At 52.9% G+C, this 18,456-nt stretch overlaps 1 protein-coding gene across 1 annotated transcript; it reads left to right on the top strand.

The window, feature by feature from the left end:
- The first annotated feature begins 566 nt into the window (after positions 1 to 566).
- Positions 567 to 17,516, top strand: LOC144114574 (uncharacterized). The gene is made up of 3 exons (XM_077648408.1): positions 567 to 764; positions 15,104 to 15,268; positions 16,879 to 17,516. The coding sequence occupies exons 1-3, from the start codon at positions 692 to 694 to the stop codon at positions 17,073 to 17,075; spliced, it is 435 nt and encodes a 144-aa protein (XP_077504534.1). The 5' UTR covers positions 567 to 691; the 3' UTR covers positions 17,076 to 17,516.
- The last annotated feature ends 940 nt before the right edge of the window (positions 17,517 to 18,456 follow it).

Below are 18,456 nucleotides of genomic sequence, written 5' to 3'. Positions count from 1 at the left end.
TTTTTTTTTTTTTGCCCGATGGTTGCAGTATTGCCTGTTAGAAATACTTAAACTGGACTCAGACGTTCTAGTCTCGTCAGTAGCGCTATAAAATTTCGCTGCATTCTTTAAATTCGGCCTACTTTTCTTTTTAGGCTTGTTCTGTTGTGGAACAGCAGACTGAACAATAATAATCTTTGGTTTTAACGGGCTGTCGTAACACAACCATTGGTGCGCAAATCACCGTTCAAAATTGAAATTTAGACAACCTATTCGGTTATTTACACCACCGCCCAGTTAGACGGCACCCAGCTGCATTGAGGCCCCCTCGAACTGCCTCGGTGAGGGGACAACTGGGCGAGCGCGACACAGGAGCGATGCGGCGCAGCATCCATGCGGCGAGCAGCGGGCATCTCGGATCGAGTCGGCTACCGGCGCATGCCCGGAAGGTAGCTGCCGGAGGAGGGGAGGGGGCACGCCGCCGCGCTGCTCCATTTTCCTCGAGGGAGAGGGCGCCAGCGCTGTCGCCGCCGGGAGCACGTTGCGCCAGCGGCGGCCGCCAGGGCAGCGGCGGCGTTACGGCGCGAGTCCCACGTGACGAGCAGCCGCCCGCGAGCTCGAACGGCGGCAGGCTAGGAGTCGGGAGGCAGCGGGCACCGTGAGCCAGTCGTCGTGAGAAGCCGAGCCCCGGAGGAACCCTGCCGCCTTCGCAATGGCCCCGCAGCTGCAGCCCGCGGCCCTGGCCGCCGCCGCCTTCTTCCTGACGCTGGCCACGCTGCCTTCGAGTGAGTGGCGGCCCTAAAGGTCGAACAGAGGTCGGCCTTGCACGCGCCGCGCTGCATCGCGCATCCCGCTCGAAAAGTGGCCTCCCGGGCACACTGCTTCGCCGCCGGGTTCCAACCGTCGGGAACAGGCTCTGATGTGCTGCTCGCGGCCCGCTCTGACCAACCCAGGAGGGCGCCCGGCGGCGAACGCTGATGCACTACGGCCCCCGGGGTATTGCCGGCGGCGAAAGCCATTCAGACTTCCCGGAGATGCGAAGCCGCATCAGGAAACCTCGTGGACGTAGCGGCCGGACGCACGCTCCTCCTACTCATCTCTGCGCTTCTGACAGGCGCAAGCGACAGTTTGCTGCTGCGGAGTTCCGCGTTCGGTACCTCGCGTATTCTGATCGTGACCGACTGTGCTTTCGTCCCTTCCTCGCACAGACCCAAGAGATCCGTAGTTTCTCGCAGTGAGCACGGCCGGTGCTGCCTGCACGCCTGGTTGCGGTATTGAGCGTAATGCAGCGGTGGCGGCGCATTTCCAGCGCGTAGCGGTAACCGCTCCTGGGTCGAAGTGTAGTACAGTAGGTAGCTACGTGAAACTTTTGTGTTTTACTTTGCTGCCTATTGCAATCCGATCCGTCGCTTGGGATACGCGGTACTAACATGCACAGGTAGCTTCCTCAATTAAATTGTGGCCATATTTAAAGCGACAACCCGGCTCTGCGAGTGTATTGTGATAGTGTTTTCAGCGAGTCTGCGCAATCCAGCAGCGAATATAGTTGGCCACCTGGATGTAAGGTACGCAGTGTGTGCTAACAGTGTCTGGCAAGTGCATTAACAAAGTCGCCAAATACGTAGTGAACCTTTATCTTTATGGTCGTTGTTTTCATTCCTCTCAATATTTCTGTCGAGTAGTGACGCTGGGGAAATAGGATGCACCGTATGCGCGCAAGAGATGTGAGACGCCTTGTCACGCATGCTTTGCACTTTCCCTCGTGCAGCAGTGCGAAACTGCGTGCGGCATCGTAAATGCTAAAAACGAACCTAATCCACTCGCTGTAAGCGATGCCAGGGGGACGTTTATGCCGTGGTAAGCAATGCTTGTAACGTGAATAGGGGCTGCAGTTATCTAGATACTGACTGTGTATCATGTGTAGTGCGCAGGTTTCTCGGGAAGCTCCAATGACTCAGATTTCACGAGCCAGTTCACGTTCTGTGCCTTCCATTGATTTTATTCCCCTAATAGTATTCGCCTGATCGAAATGGTAGTTTGAGCAGTTGAGCCTGTATTGTCTTAGCGCCACGGTCGATGGTGTGGGGCGGATTGCGCAGCTTGTCGGAGGAGCGGCCTGTTATATATTTGTAATCACTGTGAGTGATTACGGGGAAGCGAACAATGCGCTGTCTTCGAACTTTGAACTGCCGTTCTCATTTCTATTCTTCGCCATAAGTTAAGACGATGGGGTCAGTGCATTAAAGAAACGTAGATGATGCAATATAAATTGAAAGCAATGTCGGTACAATGGAAAATTTTAGAAATGACATAAATTCAGTTTTCGTTCGTTAATGAAAATTTAGCTTAAGGCCGATGTGATGAGAGCTGAAAACATGGCTAGTCCTCCTTACTTTTTTACTGCAGCCACTGCGCCTGTGAATAGCTTTTGTAGGCATAGACAAAGCATTCAGTGATTTGCTTGCGTGGGCTAGGCATACTTAAAAAAAAAAAAAGAAATGTAGACAGCGTGACGGCACATAATGGGAAAGCAAAAAAGTTTCGACTGGTAATTTCGCAAATGGTGCTAATACTTCGAGGGTATTGACTTGGCTCCTGCGTGCTACCGGATTTGATCACAAAGTACATCGAAATGGCCTAGCTACGAGATGCCTTAACTGTTAACCTCGCAATTTATCTCTGCAAGCCTTGAATCTCTGTTGGCCGGGTCATTCGATCGTTAAAGCTGTGCGGATGCATGCGCCCGGTCTCTTGGATTCGACGGTACTGACGCGTGCCGTCCTTGACTGTTATTGAAGGAGGCTGCAGCCACATATTTTCTCAAGACCACTACGCGGCACGGATTCTCAAAGCTGCGGCGCCGCGGCCGTTTTCTCAAATTTCAGCGCCTCGGGGAAACCTTGGCGTTCTAGTTCACGGCTCACCGTTTGTGTCACAAGTTGGGGTGTGGTTCCGTCTACACACACTTCACCATACGGCCATCTTGGGAACAGACACGCATGCGCACGTCATGCCTCGAGGCTTCGTTGTCCATACCCACTCGTTCGAGACACTTGACCTGTTTTGTTCTCTTTTTGTCTCGTCGCCGTGTTATCCGCCAGAGGGAAGTCGCTGGGGCGTTTCCACTCTCCAGTAGTAGCCAATCGCTTACACGGTGCTCAAGTACCAGCGCTTCGCACGACTGTCGCCGCGGCGCGAGCATGCCGGTGGGAACTGCGTAACGCCGACGGTGCAGCTGCTGCAGCGATGAGGGATGCCGTCTGCTGGGCTTGTCGCGATGAAGCACAAAGTCAACGCTTGATTGATACGGTTCATGCTGTGTCGAGCGCGTAGCCCTTCACTCTATGGCGAGAGCTGTGAATGCGGTGCGGCTCGTGGGATGGGACGCTCTTTCGCCTTTTGACCTCTCAACTCCACGGAAGGACCGTGCGTAACGGCGGTTTGCTTCCTGCGCAAACTGGCAGGATAAAAGGGCTTGCCGTAATTGGAGCAGAAGTGAGGGGAGAAGGAAAGAAAGAAGACATGGTTGGAGCAGTGCTCATACATAACCTGGAAAACGGTGCTGCTTTGTAGGCGTCCACCTCTACCGTTCCAAGCTCCCAGATGAATTGAGGAAAGGCAGGCTACTACGTCGGCCAATCTATCGGGGGCTGATAAACCACTCATTTTTAAAGGAACTGGAGTCTCTGAATTTCCCGTTATGCCATCTACTTTAATATTATTGACTGATTAATGAGCTAATTATAGTTCACTGGGTAGTTAACTAGCGCGTCCAGGTTTGCTGTGGACGGCGGGGTTGCCCATGAATTTTTTTTTGTTTTGCATTGAGATAGTGGTTGACAACCGTCGATATTTTCACTGTGGCACGCTTCTCAGGCTCTTGTGGTTTGTTATTACTACTATTTTCGCCAATCAGCGTATGTGCGTACGACAAGGCTCCGAAGGTCGTGTGAAACGGTGCTGCAATGGCCTACCTGCGTCAGGTCCGCTTCGCCCGCCAGCGAAGGCGGCGGGAGAGAGAAGGGGGGGGGGGGAGGTGGCGACGCAAGGGCGGCCGTAACGCGAAAGCGCTGAGCAACGCGCCGGCAACTGCGGTCGCTGCAGCGCACGCGCCTTCCTCGCGCGCACGACCGCGCGACTCGGCGACCAGCGATCTGTGACGCAGGCCTTTGGCGCGTTTCGCAAGAGCGTGCCTGGCTGCGACTCGACTGCATGCAGCACCGATCCGAAAATGAGAAGGGAAATGGGTGGCGCGACCGACACCAAGGTCCCGCGCCTAGCGCCGTATAGTCGTCGGTCGCCGCTTCCTCCGCCTGTCGGCGTGGTTCGCTCTCGGCGACGTCGTTTGTGCCATTGTCACGTCCACTACCTCGGCCAGCCGTTCAAGTGGTTACCGAGCCTTCACCCGTACTGCGGCGGCTTTGGGTGTATCACATCCAGCTACAGCGTGTAGCCGCAGCGTGGTATTGTACATGGCAGCGAACTGAAGGAAATCAATGAGCGAGGTCAGCGACACGCGCTGAAACGTGACCATAGATGAAGGCACCGATCGTTGGGCTCTTTCTCCTCCTTTCAGCTGTTAGGCGCTTATCGATTGCAAGAACCATCGGGAATGGGTGTTGCTGTTTAGCCAAGTTTGTGAAGCTGTGCTGTGTAGTCCTGGCGGCATCGCCGTTATTACGACACGTCGTGAAGAGAGCGCGCTCGGCACCTTCCGTATATCGCAAATGAAATGTTCTGGCGATGGCGCGCGAATTCGGAGCATGTCGCTCGGATCTTGCGAAAGCGTCTGAGGTCGACGACGTTTCCTTCGCGATATCGCGTTAACTCCCCTGGAGGTGCACGGTATTGACATCCCGTTTTAAACGCCGCGTCGGCAGCCGTCACTGAGCTCGTCTGCATTATCACGCTTACTCTTTTTTCAACGTATATAATATATCCGTATTTTCCTTTGCCCTCCCAAGGTTTGTGAAAGAAGTGGTGAGGAGGGGAAGAGGGCGGTGCCCTCCCTCTTTGGCGCTCCCTTCCTGCCCGGGGTTCAGTTGCCAGTCGCTGCCGGATGTGCGACAGCTATTTTTTTTCCCCGCAAACGAAAGCTCAAAGTGGGAATTAGGCTGCATTAGGCAACAAAATTTCGCTGTCTATCTGGCTTTTGGTTTCATTTCTACTTCTGTGATTGCGGAAACTGCTTCGGATTGTGGTGGAGGAAGAGAGATTAAGACGAGGGAGCAACCCTTAGCCATCGCCGCTAGCGTGTGTGCATCCTCTCGAGGACGCGCGATCCATGGACAAGCGAACCGGCGCCCGCCCCAAGCAGTGTCGGTGCGGGCATTCGAATAGCGCCGCGGGGGGCATGAATGGAGGCACGGGTGGCCGTCTGGCCCGTCGGGAGAGTCGCCCTTGGCAAGCCGCTGGTGCCTGTTTGTGCCCTCCCCGCTCGCACATGGACGACGGCTGTCCGCCCCCGATGAGCTGCTCCTGCTGCCTTACGGGACTCGAAAACAAACAAAAAAGTACCAACTATCGGCTGCGTTTGTGCGCTCACTGGAACGGACGCGACGTAACCGGTGCGCGTGTATTTGTGCTGTACATGGCGAGCACGTCTCCCAGTTCGCCCTTGAAATTAGTGTACAGGCGTCCGTTCGTATCGTCTCTGACGTTCAGCCTTGGCGCGTGGCTTACAGCGCGCGGACGCTAGAAATCGCAGCGACGGTCGTACAGCGATGCTTCTCAAGGGCTCCCAGGCCACTTCGCGTTTGGCCGAATAAGAGCAGATTCGTGTGGTGACGTTACCGTTGCGTGCCGGGAGTTTACGACAATGAGAAGAGTATGCTGTCCTTCGTAACGCCTGTTCGGTCAGACTGGAAGGTGGCATGGGAACTTTTTGACTGCGCTGTATCGAAGGGGTTTTCAACTCAAGTGGTGAGTGCACGAAGGATGCGGCAGGATTCGATTCTGCTGGTTCGAAGCGAGAAAATTATGCGCTTTGTATACTGTAGGCATAAGCAGGACAAAGTAAGCGGGACTGGAACATGATCGCCTTTCGTCCTCTGCGCACGGCGCGTCGCCCGTTCCGCGTTTAAAGCTTTCTCATCAACGCGAGCACTTAGAGATGACTTTCCACAAGCTCTTGTCTTCTCAGCTCGAGCACGTTTCCTACCCCTCTTACGTTCTCTGCCGGATGTGTTTTTGCTGTGTTTGTTTTACTTTTAACGTACGGACGCTCCGCTCTTAATGCCACGGGATATGATCAGCGAGATAGCCCAGTTATCAACAATGTTTAAGCTGTAAAGTTTTTCTTTTTTTTTTGTTCAAATCGTTCTCACTTGGTTACTGAGTGTAACGGTGGTGTCGTGATGGTGGGAATGTGGAACTATACGAATAACTCGGCGTGGCTGAGCACTGCTACGCTCCTGCTACGTGCACAGGTCACCTTCCCAATGTGCGCGGATGAACAAACGGCCTTCGTTTTTGTCACTTGTCGCCCACTAATTGCGTCCTTCTGGTGTTTCTTGCGTAGAGAATATTCCTTTCTTGTCGGGCTCCTCGCAAAGTTTGGCAGCGGATGTCAACGGCCGAGGAGACTCGGGCCGCCGTCGGGGGTTGGCATTCGTGGAAGGCAAACACTCACAAGCCCGCTCGTCCACGGGATGCGATAAACCTAACTGCGGCGGGCATCAGAAAAGCGATAGGATAAGCAACGGAAAACAGGGGCACGACGAGCGGGTTCTGGCACCGCCGTACGCGCGCGCGGGGGAATTCGAAAGCAGCGGAAATGGCCTGCGCACGTTGCACGGGCCTTCTTGCGCGGATTCCCGAAACTGCTAGTGGTCCTTCGCTAGTTAGCTTTGAAAAGGACTCGTTGCCCCTGCCCCATCCCCCGTGCGAAGTAGAGGCACTGCGGAAGCCACCGCCCATCGCTCGCCGGTGTTACGGTCGGCTTGCTACGCGGAAATTGCGTATGTATGGAAAGCTGCAGCTGCGAATGTTGTATCGCAATTGGGAGCAGAAATGTTTTCTCGCGTTTCCAGATGAGGTGCGCACTACTACGTATCCAGCTAGTGCGTGTACAGCCCCTTGTGCGCAGTTTTTTTCTAGTTTGCGACGAGCCTTTGTTACAAAACTATGGTGGTTTGCACAGCGAGCCCGTGGTAGTTGACCCGCGGCAGAGCGCGCTTTTTCTTCCCCCTCCCACTGTTTTTTTCTTTTAGGCGGAGGGAAAGCCGTACATCGGTTTACACCTGACTTTTATTCAAACCTAGTGTCTGTACGGATGCTAGCAGCCACATGTGCCTGTGTTCGCTTCTATGGGGAGGCTTCGGGCATACAGTTCAACGGGGTTGTAAGGTGACGGCGTTGCACCTGCAGAGGTACTACGCGGCTAGCTACTGTGTACACATGTGGACGTTCACTGTACGACGGCTTCATGAGCCAAAGCAACTAACTGCGCGCGCAGCCGTCGATCCAGTACTAGCTGTTTCTCGCGAGATCGCGTGTGGTGAAGAGCTACGTGTCGCGACGTCTGAGCCTCACTTTCTTGACGGCGCTGCTCAGCCAACGTCGTCGCCACGGGTGCGGAGATCATCGCCATCTTCTGTCCGGGTCTTCGTTTCGTATCGCTCGGGCGACACCGGCCACTCGAGATAGCGGCCACTCGTGCGCAGGCGGTGACGACTTGGCGCTAGACGAACGTCTGGCCGACGCGCTGGAGCAAGTCGGCGGCGTCGTCAACTTGAAGAGAATGGAAGACACGCGTGCCAAAGCCGCCTGGAAAAACACTCGAGCCCTACCGGAATTCGCCGGCGTCTTCGGGCATTTTGAAAACGGTCGCCAGACATCCAAAACAGCCGCGCTGTCCATGGCGTCTGTGTAGGTAGTGTGCCGCGTGGCACAGCTTTCCCACAGCAGAGAACGCTTCTCTGATGTTTTACCTGAGCGTGCCCTTGCAGGGTTGTCGCTACAAGCATGATGTGAAGGGTAATCGTAACCACTGTTGATAGTGCACACTGCCACAAAAATAGAGTTGCTTGCTAACTACCACGCCTCGGGTCACCTCGTCGGTGCTAAGTATAGCTTCCATGACCTGGTCACTCTCAAGAGGTTGGCCACTTTACTGATGCACCACGGTACAGAGGTGAGCATACTTGTCCTGAGCGCTCGAGAGGTGCTCTGCGGAGGAAAGGAAGCGAAGTTCTAAAACACGTACTCGGTTTCATAGATAATGTTTTTTGGGTGTTCCTTCTTGAGAGTGACTACGGGAGACGCAGACGCATCGGCTTCTGATTGTGACAGCTCTTGCCAGTTACGAACAATGTGTATATTCTGTCTTGCTTTATTCTCTTCATCTTTGTGGAGCATTAACGCTTCGAATATATGTGGCAAGTCAGGAAATGGGCCTCAAGCTGTCTTTAACTTACTTTAATACTATACGTCTCGCCTTAAGCTGGCATGTTGTTTTTGTCCGGAACGTCAAATGTGGAGTGAACGGCAGTTTTAACGGTCTGTATAACGATCGGCGATGGAACACGAATGCGAGAAGCTTGTAGTGCTAGTGCTGTGAAACTTTGGCTCAGTGGAGGAAACCTTTGCTGCCGGCGCTGTCCCGCAGTGCGTGCCCCAATTTATGTCCACTGTAACCCCGTGGCGCCATTCCAAATGAAGGGCAACACGCACGTTTTCACCAGTGCAAAGCGACACCAGGTTGCCCATCCAAGAGCTTCGGTTCTTCGAGAGGCTGTATGTCTCACGAGTGAGCTGCTTTTTCTTGGCATGAACGGGACCTTTAATGCTATTGCATTAAAATTAATAAAGCTTTCGGCAGTAGAAGGCGCTCAGGGGTGGATGGTAGGAATAGGGCAATGGGGCGCAAAAAAAAAAGAAAACAAAAAGGTAAGCCCCTCTGCTCGCCTTTAACAGCGACTGTGATGATGCAGGCGCGCTCGTCCGCGTTGTCGTATTTGACTAGTTCATCTCGTGGTCGGTTTTCAGGTTAGCTTCAGGTTTTCAGGTCTGTACGTTGCTGCCGTTCAGTGTGTAAGACTCTTCCGTCCTGTCCTTCCATCCAAGCGAAGTGGGAGCTTTGTCAGCGCGACGTGCTAGGAAGTCCTTGCGCTGTATGCGTGCCTCTTTTATCCGCATGCTTTAGACCTCTTTCGCTCCAGACCTCTGCAGCAATTCCGCACTACTTCGAAATGGCGTTCCGTTCCGCCCGCATCCCGTCAGCAGTAGCGCTGAGATTCGCCCGAAATGATCCCAGGCTCCGCTCCCTCGACAGTCTAGCGCAGCGCCACGCGCTCGTTGCGGATGCCGACATTTTTTTTTTTTATCGAGGCGTGCATTTCAAGCGCTATAGCCGAGGCGCGGTTCATTAGATCCGGTCCCTCGCCAGCGACCTACTTTGTTCTTTCGCTCTCTTCTTCAAAGCGCGGTGCGCTATCGGAGCTCGTCTTGTAGGGACTGGCGTCACGACGGATTCCCATCATGAAACTGCTTGTCTCTGTGCCGGCGGCGTAGTATCCCGCGGGGGCGCCGATAACCGGTTCGCTCAGATATGTGAAGCGAGCCCCGCAACGGTGCTTTCTCTTCTGTCCGGGCAGCCAGGCCTCTTTCCCTCTCGGTGCTACGCTTGAGCTCTTTCCCCCCAAGACGAGTTTTCGCGCAATACGAGCGACGGAACAGCGCAGCCGTGCTCGTGCCTCGCCTTTGCGAAAATCTGCGCTCGGCACCGTGCTACCAGTGTTGCTTTCCCGGCGCCGCGCGTGTGCTAGGCACATTGGAAACCACCGTTCAGAAGAGAGCTCCGCAGCGTCACGGCACTAGTATCATCTTCGTCGCACTAAGCTGAAGAATTCAGGTCTTGGACGGCACGCTGCGTTCGAGGCACGCTTGAATGCGCTGCAGCTTACCTGCTGGCGGTTCCGTTAGAAACAACCACATTGAGTGCTTCAACTTCGAGGCTGTAACAGTTAAGACACTGGCGAGGTTTCGAAGACGAATTATCACTCTGCAAAGATCCACAAAACGCATGGTGTCTTCATCGGTCGTCTTGCAGGAGTACGGACTTTCTGGGAAATGAAATCGCGTTCTGCCTCACGTGCGGCTCAAAATTAGCGTGCTTTGGCACATAAATGTGCTAATGTTTGCTTTTTGGCTCATGCGCCTGTTATAATTGAATTCAGGGCATTCATGTGACGCCACCATATTTTTTAGAGGCAACAAACGTTGAATAAGAATAGTAATTGATTTGTTGTGTACAGGCAGAAGCAATATGAGAGGGAACACGCAGCCCGTGGCCGCCGCACTGCGCGGACCGCTGTCGCCGAGAGGCGGCGAGAATCGGCGCCAGAAGGGCATGCTCCGTAAGCATGGCCGGCTGCTTTTTTTCAGCGCATGCCCCTGGTGCCCCCGCCCACTCTCGTCGACTGTCGGGCCGCAGCGGTGGCCTAGGAATTTGAGCATCCGTCTCTGACGCGGGAGGTGCAGGATCCGCTCCTGTGCTGCCGGGTACCCGTGGCCGGAAGCTTTCCTCCGTCCTGGTGCTCGGCTCCTTTAGGGTGAATTCTTGGAAAAAGCGTCTGTGTGTAAAGTTGAGTAGACGAATAATACCTTGTGCTATATTGCGCTCGTTGACAAAGCGCTCAAGCTGCCCTTGTGCCGTTAAAATTCATCACCATCCATTAAAATGAGTCATCATCGCCCGTGCATGATCGCACGTCACTGGAGCCATCAGCGGCACGGAAGTTAAAAATTAAAAAAAAGTGGTGAAGAATTCGCTGTGGCAACTGTTGAGGTAGCTGCTATAAATGGCGAAAACGTCTGGTCCCAGTACGGGCGCAACCAATATTAAGGTTACCGCTTTCTCTCTGGCTGAAAAAGACCGGTGAACTTTTCCTGATTTCGTGGTCATGATACTCTGCAATAAAAATGACGGTTCAGCTTTGCTGCATAGACAAAACGGTTCACAGTAGTTAGAAACGGGTCACTTTCGCATGTTTGTACACACACCGAAGGGCTGCAGAATCAGCTACATTTACTTTGGCGAAGGACAAGAAGTTCAGAAAAGAGATTAGTATCTAATTCTGCTCAGAGCAGCGTTGAAATTCAGAGCTATGGCGCACTCCGGCAAATTAAGAACCGTATAGTACGGCAAAACGGCCTAAAAGCAGCCCGTCACCCAGCTATGAAATCTATTTTAGTTCGCAGAAGACTTGCTGCGTATACGCTAACTTGCGTGGCGGCATATCGGGGGCGATTCAGTGTGGCGCTTGTTTCTTCTGAATTCTGGTGGCCGTCAGCGTTCCCGAGGATCGGCCGCCTATCCGCTTCGGCTGGCACCACGCGGGGATACGCAAGCTAAAAGCGCGCGGAGTTTTCGCTTGGCATCCTTGGGACACGCTGAAACAGCATTCCTAAGTTATAAGCCTGTACCATCGCTGGGCGATATTTAGTAAAAAGCTAATCACTAGTGCGAGCTCTTGTATGTGCGTATCCTACTCGTCAGCACAGCTGATATGTCCGAAGGTGTCGTCGCGGGCCTAGTCTCGTATAGGAACAGATCCCCGTGACGCGAGTTCGCTTGCCCGCTATCGCGGTCTTTGGTGCCGGTGTATACCGACTTGACCAACTTGGGAGACGAGTTCCTTTCTAGATTCCCTGCTTTGCAGCGAGTCGCGATTGAAACCGCGAAATGCAGCCGTCAAGTTACAGGATAGCAGGTAGCAGACACGGAGTCCTCTTGGGATATCGTGCACTAAGAACCTGCATACAGCTAATGCATGGATGAAAACTGCTGTGAACTTTTCTCGAGTTGAAACAAGAATCACTGTTCTTCTCGGTTTCTGTAGAGGTGGGGGTTTGTTTGGGAGGGGATTGGTACTTTTAGCCCCTTCGTTTTTTGTTCCTTCTAGCCTTTACGGAAGAATGTTCGACTTCAAACCACTGTTAAACATAGGTGCTGAGAAAATAACTGCTTGCCTTCCCCCAACCGTACGCAGCTTGCACCTTTTAGCGCAGGGCAAATGCAACTGGTAAAAACTGAAGTAACGAGCGAAGAGCGTCAGAAACAGTTTTAAGTTTGTTCGTATGTAATTAAGCGCTCAGACCGGTTCGCATGAAGAGCGTTGGATCTTTAAAAAATTTTTTGCTAGGTTTTTTTTTTATAGAAGGTATCGTTTCAACCTCGCCATGGCTTCATTCCGATGCCAAAGTTTTAACGAAACCAGCTGCGCCGACAGCGGAGCTTAAAGAAATTGAAGCTTAAAGAAATCCGTGAGGCGGGATTCGCCTAAACCTTTCAAGAACAGTGCACTATATAAAATGGACTAAACATTTCAGAAACAACGTAGAACTTTCTTTGCAAGTCGTTGCCAGCTTTTTAATACTGGCGATTTCGGTGGTGTATCCAAGTACCCACAGTACCGTATCTAGTATCTGTATCGGAAAGCAATTTTGGTTCGGTATCTTGTATCGGTATCGAAAGTACAATTTTTGAGGGTATTGGTATCGAAGATGCTTTTTTCACGTATCGTGCCCAGCCTTGTTACTGACTGCTCACACGTAAGAGCATTTAGTGACCGGCCAGTGAGTTTGCCGTTGGGCTGCATGCCGTGACTGGGCTCACTGGATTCGATGATTGGACAGTGCTCCGGCACTGGCTGGTGCCAGAAAGCTCTCAGGTGAGAAGTTACGCCAGTGTGGTCTCGGGTCTCACTTTGGGCACGGGAACCGGAGGGTTGAAAGTGCGAACAGCCTGCAAGCACCTGTTTAGCTGCCTCCGCCCTACCACGTCGCGCGCGTGGGATGTTGTCTTCCTTTGTGGAACGCGATGCTCGCGACGTATCGATGTGCTCAGAATTTCATCGGTGTTTGTCTTCCCGTATATACGGGGCCAAAAGTAAAAATGTGAACAAACACTATTGTCCTTCGGACGCTAACACTCAGATTATAAAAATGGTGTGAGTTTCCACTTCAGTGTTCACATTTCTTTTTAATAGACTCTACTTCTTAACGGCCGCCGCGGTGGCTGAGTGGTTACGGCGCTCGGCTGCCGGCCCGAAAGACGCGGGTTCGATCCCGGCCGCGGCTGTCGAATTTCGATGGAGGCGAAATTCTTGAGGCCCGTGTACTGTGCGATGTCAGTGCACGTTAAAGAACCCCAGGTGGTCGAAATTTCCGGAGCCCTTCACTACGGCGTCTCTCATAGCCTGAGTCGCTTTGGGACGTTAAACCCCCATAAAACATAAAACATCTACTTCTTAACGAGAAAAAAATTTTTATGAAAGCGTGAAAAATTTATTATGCGCGTTTCTGGAGCTAGCCCTATTATATCCACATCTCGCGCTCGTGCAATCCTAAGACGAGGCCGCGATCACTTTTCCTGCTGAATTCCATGAGGTCATCTTCTCGAGCTAAATGTTTGTGGTCGGGCGTTGCGCTCTGCGGTTGAAACTATAGAGACGTCAGCGCTTGGGCGGATGTGTGACACGACACATCAGTCTTGCGTGCGCTGCCGTCTGAGATAGAGCGCGAAAATCAGGAAACAATCTTTCGAAGATTGTCATGCAAGCAAAGAAAGTTATTTGAACCACTGTTCCGCAAAGATCGCTGTACCTTAGCCCTATATTCTGCAGCACAAGCAAAATGTAACAAAGGAGCACTACAGCGCAGTTTCAAGATGCATGTTCCTTTGAATATCGTTGGGAAAAGGATAATTGAACGTTTCAAAATTCCCGTCTTGCATGCCATCATGCAGCGTTGTTTTAGCCTCGCAGTTTACTTTGTGTCGCCACTCGTTGAGGTGTTGAGGTTCGTAAGACTTCCATAGGTGGCGCTGCAGAGGGTGGAGTGCTGGGAAGGTAGAAGGGAAAGTAGGTTTTAAGCGGGTAGAAGTAACCAAGCGAAGGTTATTTGATTGGTGGCTAAAATCAAGAGAAGAGCGAAAATTTCATAAGTCATGGCTAGGTGGCTTGAGCCACCGCCCGATCTAAAGGGTTCAGCCGTATCCATCCATCCATCCATTGCTGGGGTACCACGATGTCAGCGCCACTGTCTAATGCGACGACACCCATTGTTCGGTGGTCGGTAGGCACAATTTTTGGTCACAGACTCGGGAGATCAGGCGTGGACACCAAGCGTATAAACTTCTGCCTCAAGACTTTGACGCCTGGGAACAGTTTAGTAAAATGCATTGATCTAGAGTCAAAATTGCTGCCTTCTTTAGTGGCGCTACGCTGCATCGGTGCCCCAAAATGGCGCAGGTGTTCCTACCCGCAGCAGCGACGGTAGTTATCGAATCACCCCGTTGGGTGTGCGAAGACGTTTGACGTTCGCTTGAGTTTTACTCATTTGTAGCGAGCGGATTGAGTGTTCTTGATTCTAGTTGCATGGCCTTCTGTTCCACGTTGAGCCGCAACCGCATTTCTTTCTCGGAGCTTAAGGCCCGTTTCGCATGCATGCGATTTTCGCCTGCGACGCTGCGAATTCTGTCGGTCTGCGACTGGGGAGGGCCGTCGGTCTGGCCGCAGACGGCTTGCGAACGAGTTCCTTCCGGTTGGAATTCAATCGCAGCGTCGGTGTGCTCGTTCTGCGACTGACCAATGAGGAGCACCAAAAGGGTGTGTGAAGTGGGGTCACGTGGGAGATGTGCTGCGGTGCAAGCAAACCCTGGTTTATTCTAATCAGAACATACGAAATATTGCCTTGCATCTAAAAGTACGTGGATCATAACGTCATCAACACATTCCATGTAGTAGCGTTTCTGTCGCGTTTGATCATGGGTAGCCTATGCGAACATCAAGCAACCTTGCGTGTCCCTCCGACCGAATTCGCTGTGGACGCGTTGCATGTGGAAGCACTGTCTGAAAATCGCACTGCGGCGTCACCGACTAGGCCGAATATTTTCGTTCTAGTCGCAGCATGTGAGACGGGCCTAACACGTGTACGCGCTAAGTGTAGGTGCGGCCGTACGTTGCGTTGGGTCCCTAAAGGACCTTTCTGGGAAGAGAGAGAAACCACAGAAATGAGCGCCTGACCAAACGGGCATGTGGTGTGCGCCGTGTCTGTATAGGCTGCGGGCAGGAATGGCGACGCGTCTAAACGGTGGCCCCAAACCTTTGCATCCTTGCAGCGACGACGGCCATCGCGTGCTACCAGTGCAACTCTCTCGACAACCCCGAATGCGAGAACAACCCGCTGGACAGCATGGTGAAGAACTGCAGTGACCAGAGCAAGGGCTCCAAGTTCACGGCCTGCAGGAAGATCGACGAGAACGTCGACTTCGAAGTCAATGGCTGTAAGTATATGCAACGTGCGCTGACGACGGCCGACGCAGCGCAGTTTCTGGCCTTTACTGTCTGAAGGAATCGGAAGGAATGCGCAGTTAAAATGACCTTTGCTGTAGCTGATCGTGTTAAGCTGAGGTCCTCCACGCGACAAATTTTCTTCCCACATTGCCTGAAGCGGTTAAGCGAGAAAATATGTTTTTGGTGTCTTTCTACGAGTTGACTTGCTCGCGTGCAGTTACCGCGTGCCGCTACTGCCGACAGCCCGCATGTGCACTCGGTTCGTGGAGAGACTGGTAGTGGTAGCGCGCTGTACCAGCAACCTAAAGCGTTACTGTGCGTGGGCGGAGAACAAGTGCCCGGCTATAGCACCCGACGTTCTATATTGATTTACTGCTGTTCGTATCCATAACAGGAAATGTAATAAATCGAAGCAAACCGCGAAAATTCCCTCTTTTTCGTTATTGTCTAAGCTAGCGGGCATCGCAAGTCATAGCCGGCTTCGACACCTCTGTGATGTGCTAGCGCGGTCGCTGCGCGTCAAGTCACTGCACTGCTTAATCTACGCCCAGCCGCGCTGCCCGCGTTGTCGGTCGGCCTCCTCCTGAATTACCGCGCCACCGCCTCGCGTGTTTTTCTAGGTAAAAGTGTCAAGGCTGCGCCGTGCGGGCACGTGTCTCTCAGCAGCGCCGGTGCGGAAGGGGCGACGGGCGGTGCGCGGCGCGTTTCCTTGCGCAACGCCGCTTCGCATCGTGGTTCAGGCTGTGACGTTCGTCGCCCATGGTGCTCAGCCGACCGATTTCACCGCGCGGTGTCGGCGGGGGTCTATTCTTTGTTCGCTTTTGCTGAGCCTGAATCCGCCTCCGTTTCCCTCGTGTTTCAAGTGTCAGGAGAACGTTTAATTTTACAGTGATGGAAACGCGGCATTTTTAATGGTGACATTTCTGCTTTGACCGAGTCATGATTGATTGATTGCTTCATTCGTTCATTGAAATGTGCAGTCGAATAAACTTCTTTACTTCGAGGAATTCATAATTTCTTTCAGAACGTATTCGTGCCAAAGTCTGCCGAAGAGTTTCTGAAAACATTCGGCATTATACTTTTGCGTTTTTTTTTTGTTTTCCTGGTGAGTGTAAGTCGGCTTTGAACTTTGGCTGCCTTAATGATGAACCGATGGATATGCTGTATGTCGCGTTACTGGTCGGTGCCGTACTAGACGTTGTCTATATAGAATGCGGTCGCTCTCGTTGTCATTCCGCGGTTATGCAGCGTCACGTGAACATTTAATTGAACAAACTGCAGCCCTGGTTGCCTGTTTTGTCGCGCCCTCCTAGTTATGGCTCTCAAAGCTGCTTCTTTTTTTAATTGGCGGTCGTAGGCACTCTACACAACAGATTGACGAACGGGGGCAGTAGATTTCGATACGTGCTGTAAACTTGAGCGCGCTGCTGTCAGTTAAACCAAGCGTGGTTTCGCTCAGGACATTCGTGTTGATTAGTTGGCACAAGCGCAATGAAGCTTTCGGAGCACGTTGTACACAAGCGGGCCGAGGGAAAGAGAGAGAGGACACTCGTTCCTGAACCAAGGGTGCGAACGTGCTTTTCTTCCTCCTCCGTTGCAGTGCCTGCCGTGAAGCGTGTGGTGCGCCAGTGCGCCGTCGAGGGCGAACCCGACAGGCCGTGCTACTACAAGGCCGGCTACGGGGGCCGCGTCAACGTGTGCCACTGCTTCGAGGACAGGTGCAACAGCGCCAGCCTGCCAGCCGCGGCGGCCAGTCTGGCGGCCGCCGGTGTGCTACTGGCACTGCGGGTGGCGTAGCGGCACAGACCCAGCGCGCCCGTCCAGCGTTGAGCCCCCGGTCGGGCTGTTGTGCTCGGGACAGTTGCCGCCGATAGCGCCGCCGCCGCCGGACCATAGTCTTCGAAAAGCTCCCTTCTCTGCCCAACCTTGGTGACTCGGTTTCTCGTAGCAGCAGCGCCGCCGCCGCTGACCACCTGTCGTTACCTCATGTCGGTCCCGTATGCTCAGAACCAGCTAGCGTCCCCGGTTTGCTATTGTCTTCAGAGGCAGCCGCTAAATGCGCTCTCTTCATTCATAAGAACTCACCTTTCGACACGTTTCCTTTCGCCAAAGCCTGCGCGTCCTGGCGGGCCGTGGCACCACGGCTCGCTGCCGGCGCGGCCCGCGAAGCGCGTCTCCCAGTTGTTTAGCACCTGATCATTTAAACATTGAAAAGGTAATAAAGGAGGTTAAAAGAAAGTGAGCTTCTTTCTTTCCCGCGTCCCTCTAATCGGGCCGTGCCTGGTGTGCCCGCCGTTGTGGTGGCTGGCCAAGATCATGGCAGGCGCGCAGTGCCTGCAACGTGTGCCCCCTGTGCTCGCTGCTTTGACGGAACTAGGTTTGTTAAGTCTGTTCTTGCACGAGACATGCGACCCGACAAAGCTAGGTCGTGCTTCTCCCCTGTTGTAGTGCAGCTCATCAAGAAAAACGCATGCGAGCAAATTCCCAAAGTGCTCCGCATCAGCAGGCGCCTGTTTTTGAGTACAACGTGTTTAGTGCGCAAGTAATTTTGCCAAATTTTTTACCCTCTTTATTGCTTAACCTGGACTTTCCCATCTGTAGCTTTCGGTTCTTCGTGAGAATAACGATGACGTCAGTGCCGCTTCGAGCCCGACAGCCCAGATTCCTGCTCACGACACCCGAGCCTGAGTACACTAAAGAATCACATTAAAGGAGCTTGCTTACGCTACGCATTTGCAAAATGTGGTTTTTATCGTGTGCGTGTGAAAAGACAGACTTAACAGAGCACACTTATACGAGCTCGACCCTTCTTCCACTTATACACAGTGACTGAAGGGCTCCGAACATTGAAAAAGAGATGTTTTTCTGCTTTATTTCGCGAGACGTGGAAGGTTGGAAAAAGACTCTCGCCGTCGAGAGTAGATGTAAGCATTGAATGCACAGCAGGAAAGGCGTGGCGTATTCTAGGACAACTCATACATATTGATTATGGAGCGTCCCCCATCAGTCACTTGTCTTTCCTGTAGCTTTTCTTCGAGAGCGACAGCGCACTCGGCTTTCTTTGCGGCGACTCGCGCGAGCAGCCCTCACCGCCTGTTAGTCCAGCTCGTGTCCTGTGCTTTTCCCTATTGTTTCCGCCTCTTTTTTGGCAAGTAGTAATCCTTTCAAACATGCATGA

Source organism: Amblyomma americanum, chromosome 1 (genome assembly GCF_052857255.1).
Source record: "Amblyomma americanum isolate KBUSLIRL-KWMA chromosome 1, ASM5285725v1, whole genome shotgun sequence".
NCBI lineage: Eukaryota > Metazoa > Arthropoda > Arachnida > Ixodida > Ixodidae > Amblyomma > Amblyomma americanum.
This window is presented reverse-complemented; position numbering and strand designations above follow the sequence as displayed.

Coding starts and splice junctions, on each gene's coding strand:
- LOC144114574 (XM_077648408.1), top strand. CDS start 692: ATGGCCCCGCAGCTGCAGCCCGCGGCCCTGGCCGCCGCCGCCTTCTTC. Junction 765..15,103: donor GCTGGCCACGCTGCCTTCGA/GTGAGTGGCGGC, acceptor GCATCCTTGCAG/CGACGACGGCCATCGCGTGC. Junction 15,269..16,878: donor CGACTTCGAAGTCAATGGCT/GTAAGTATATGC, acceptor CCTCCGTTGCAG/TGCCTGCCGTGAAGCGTGTG.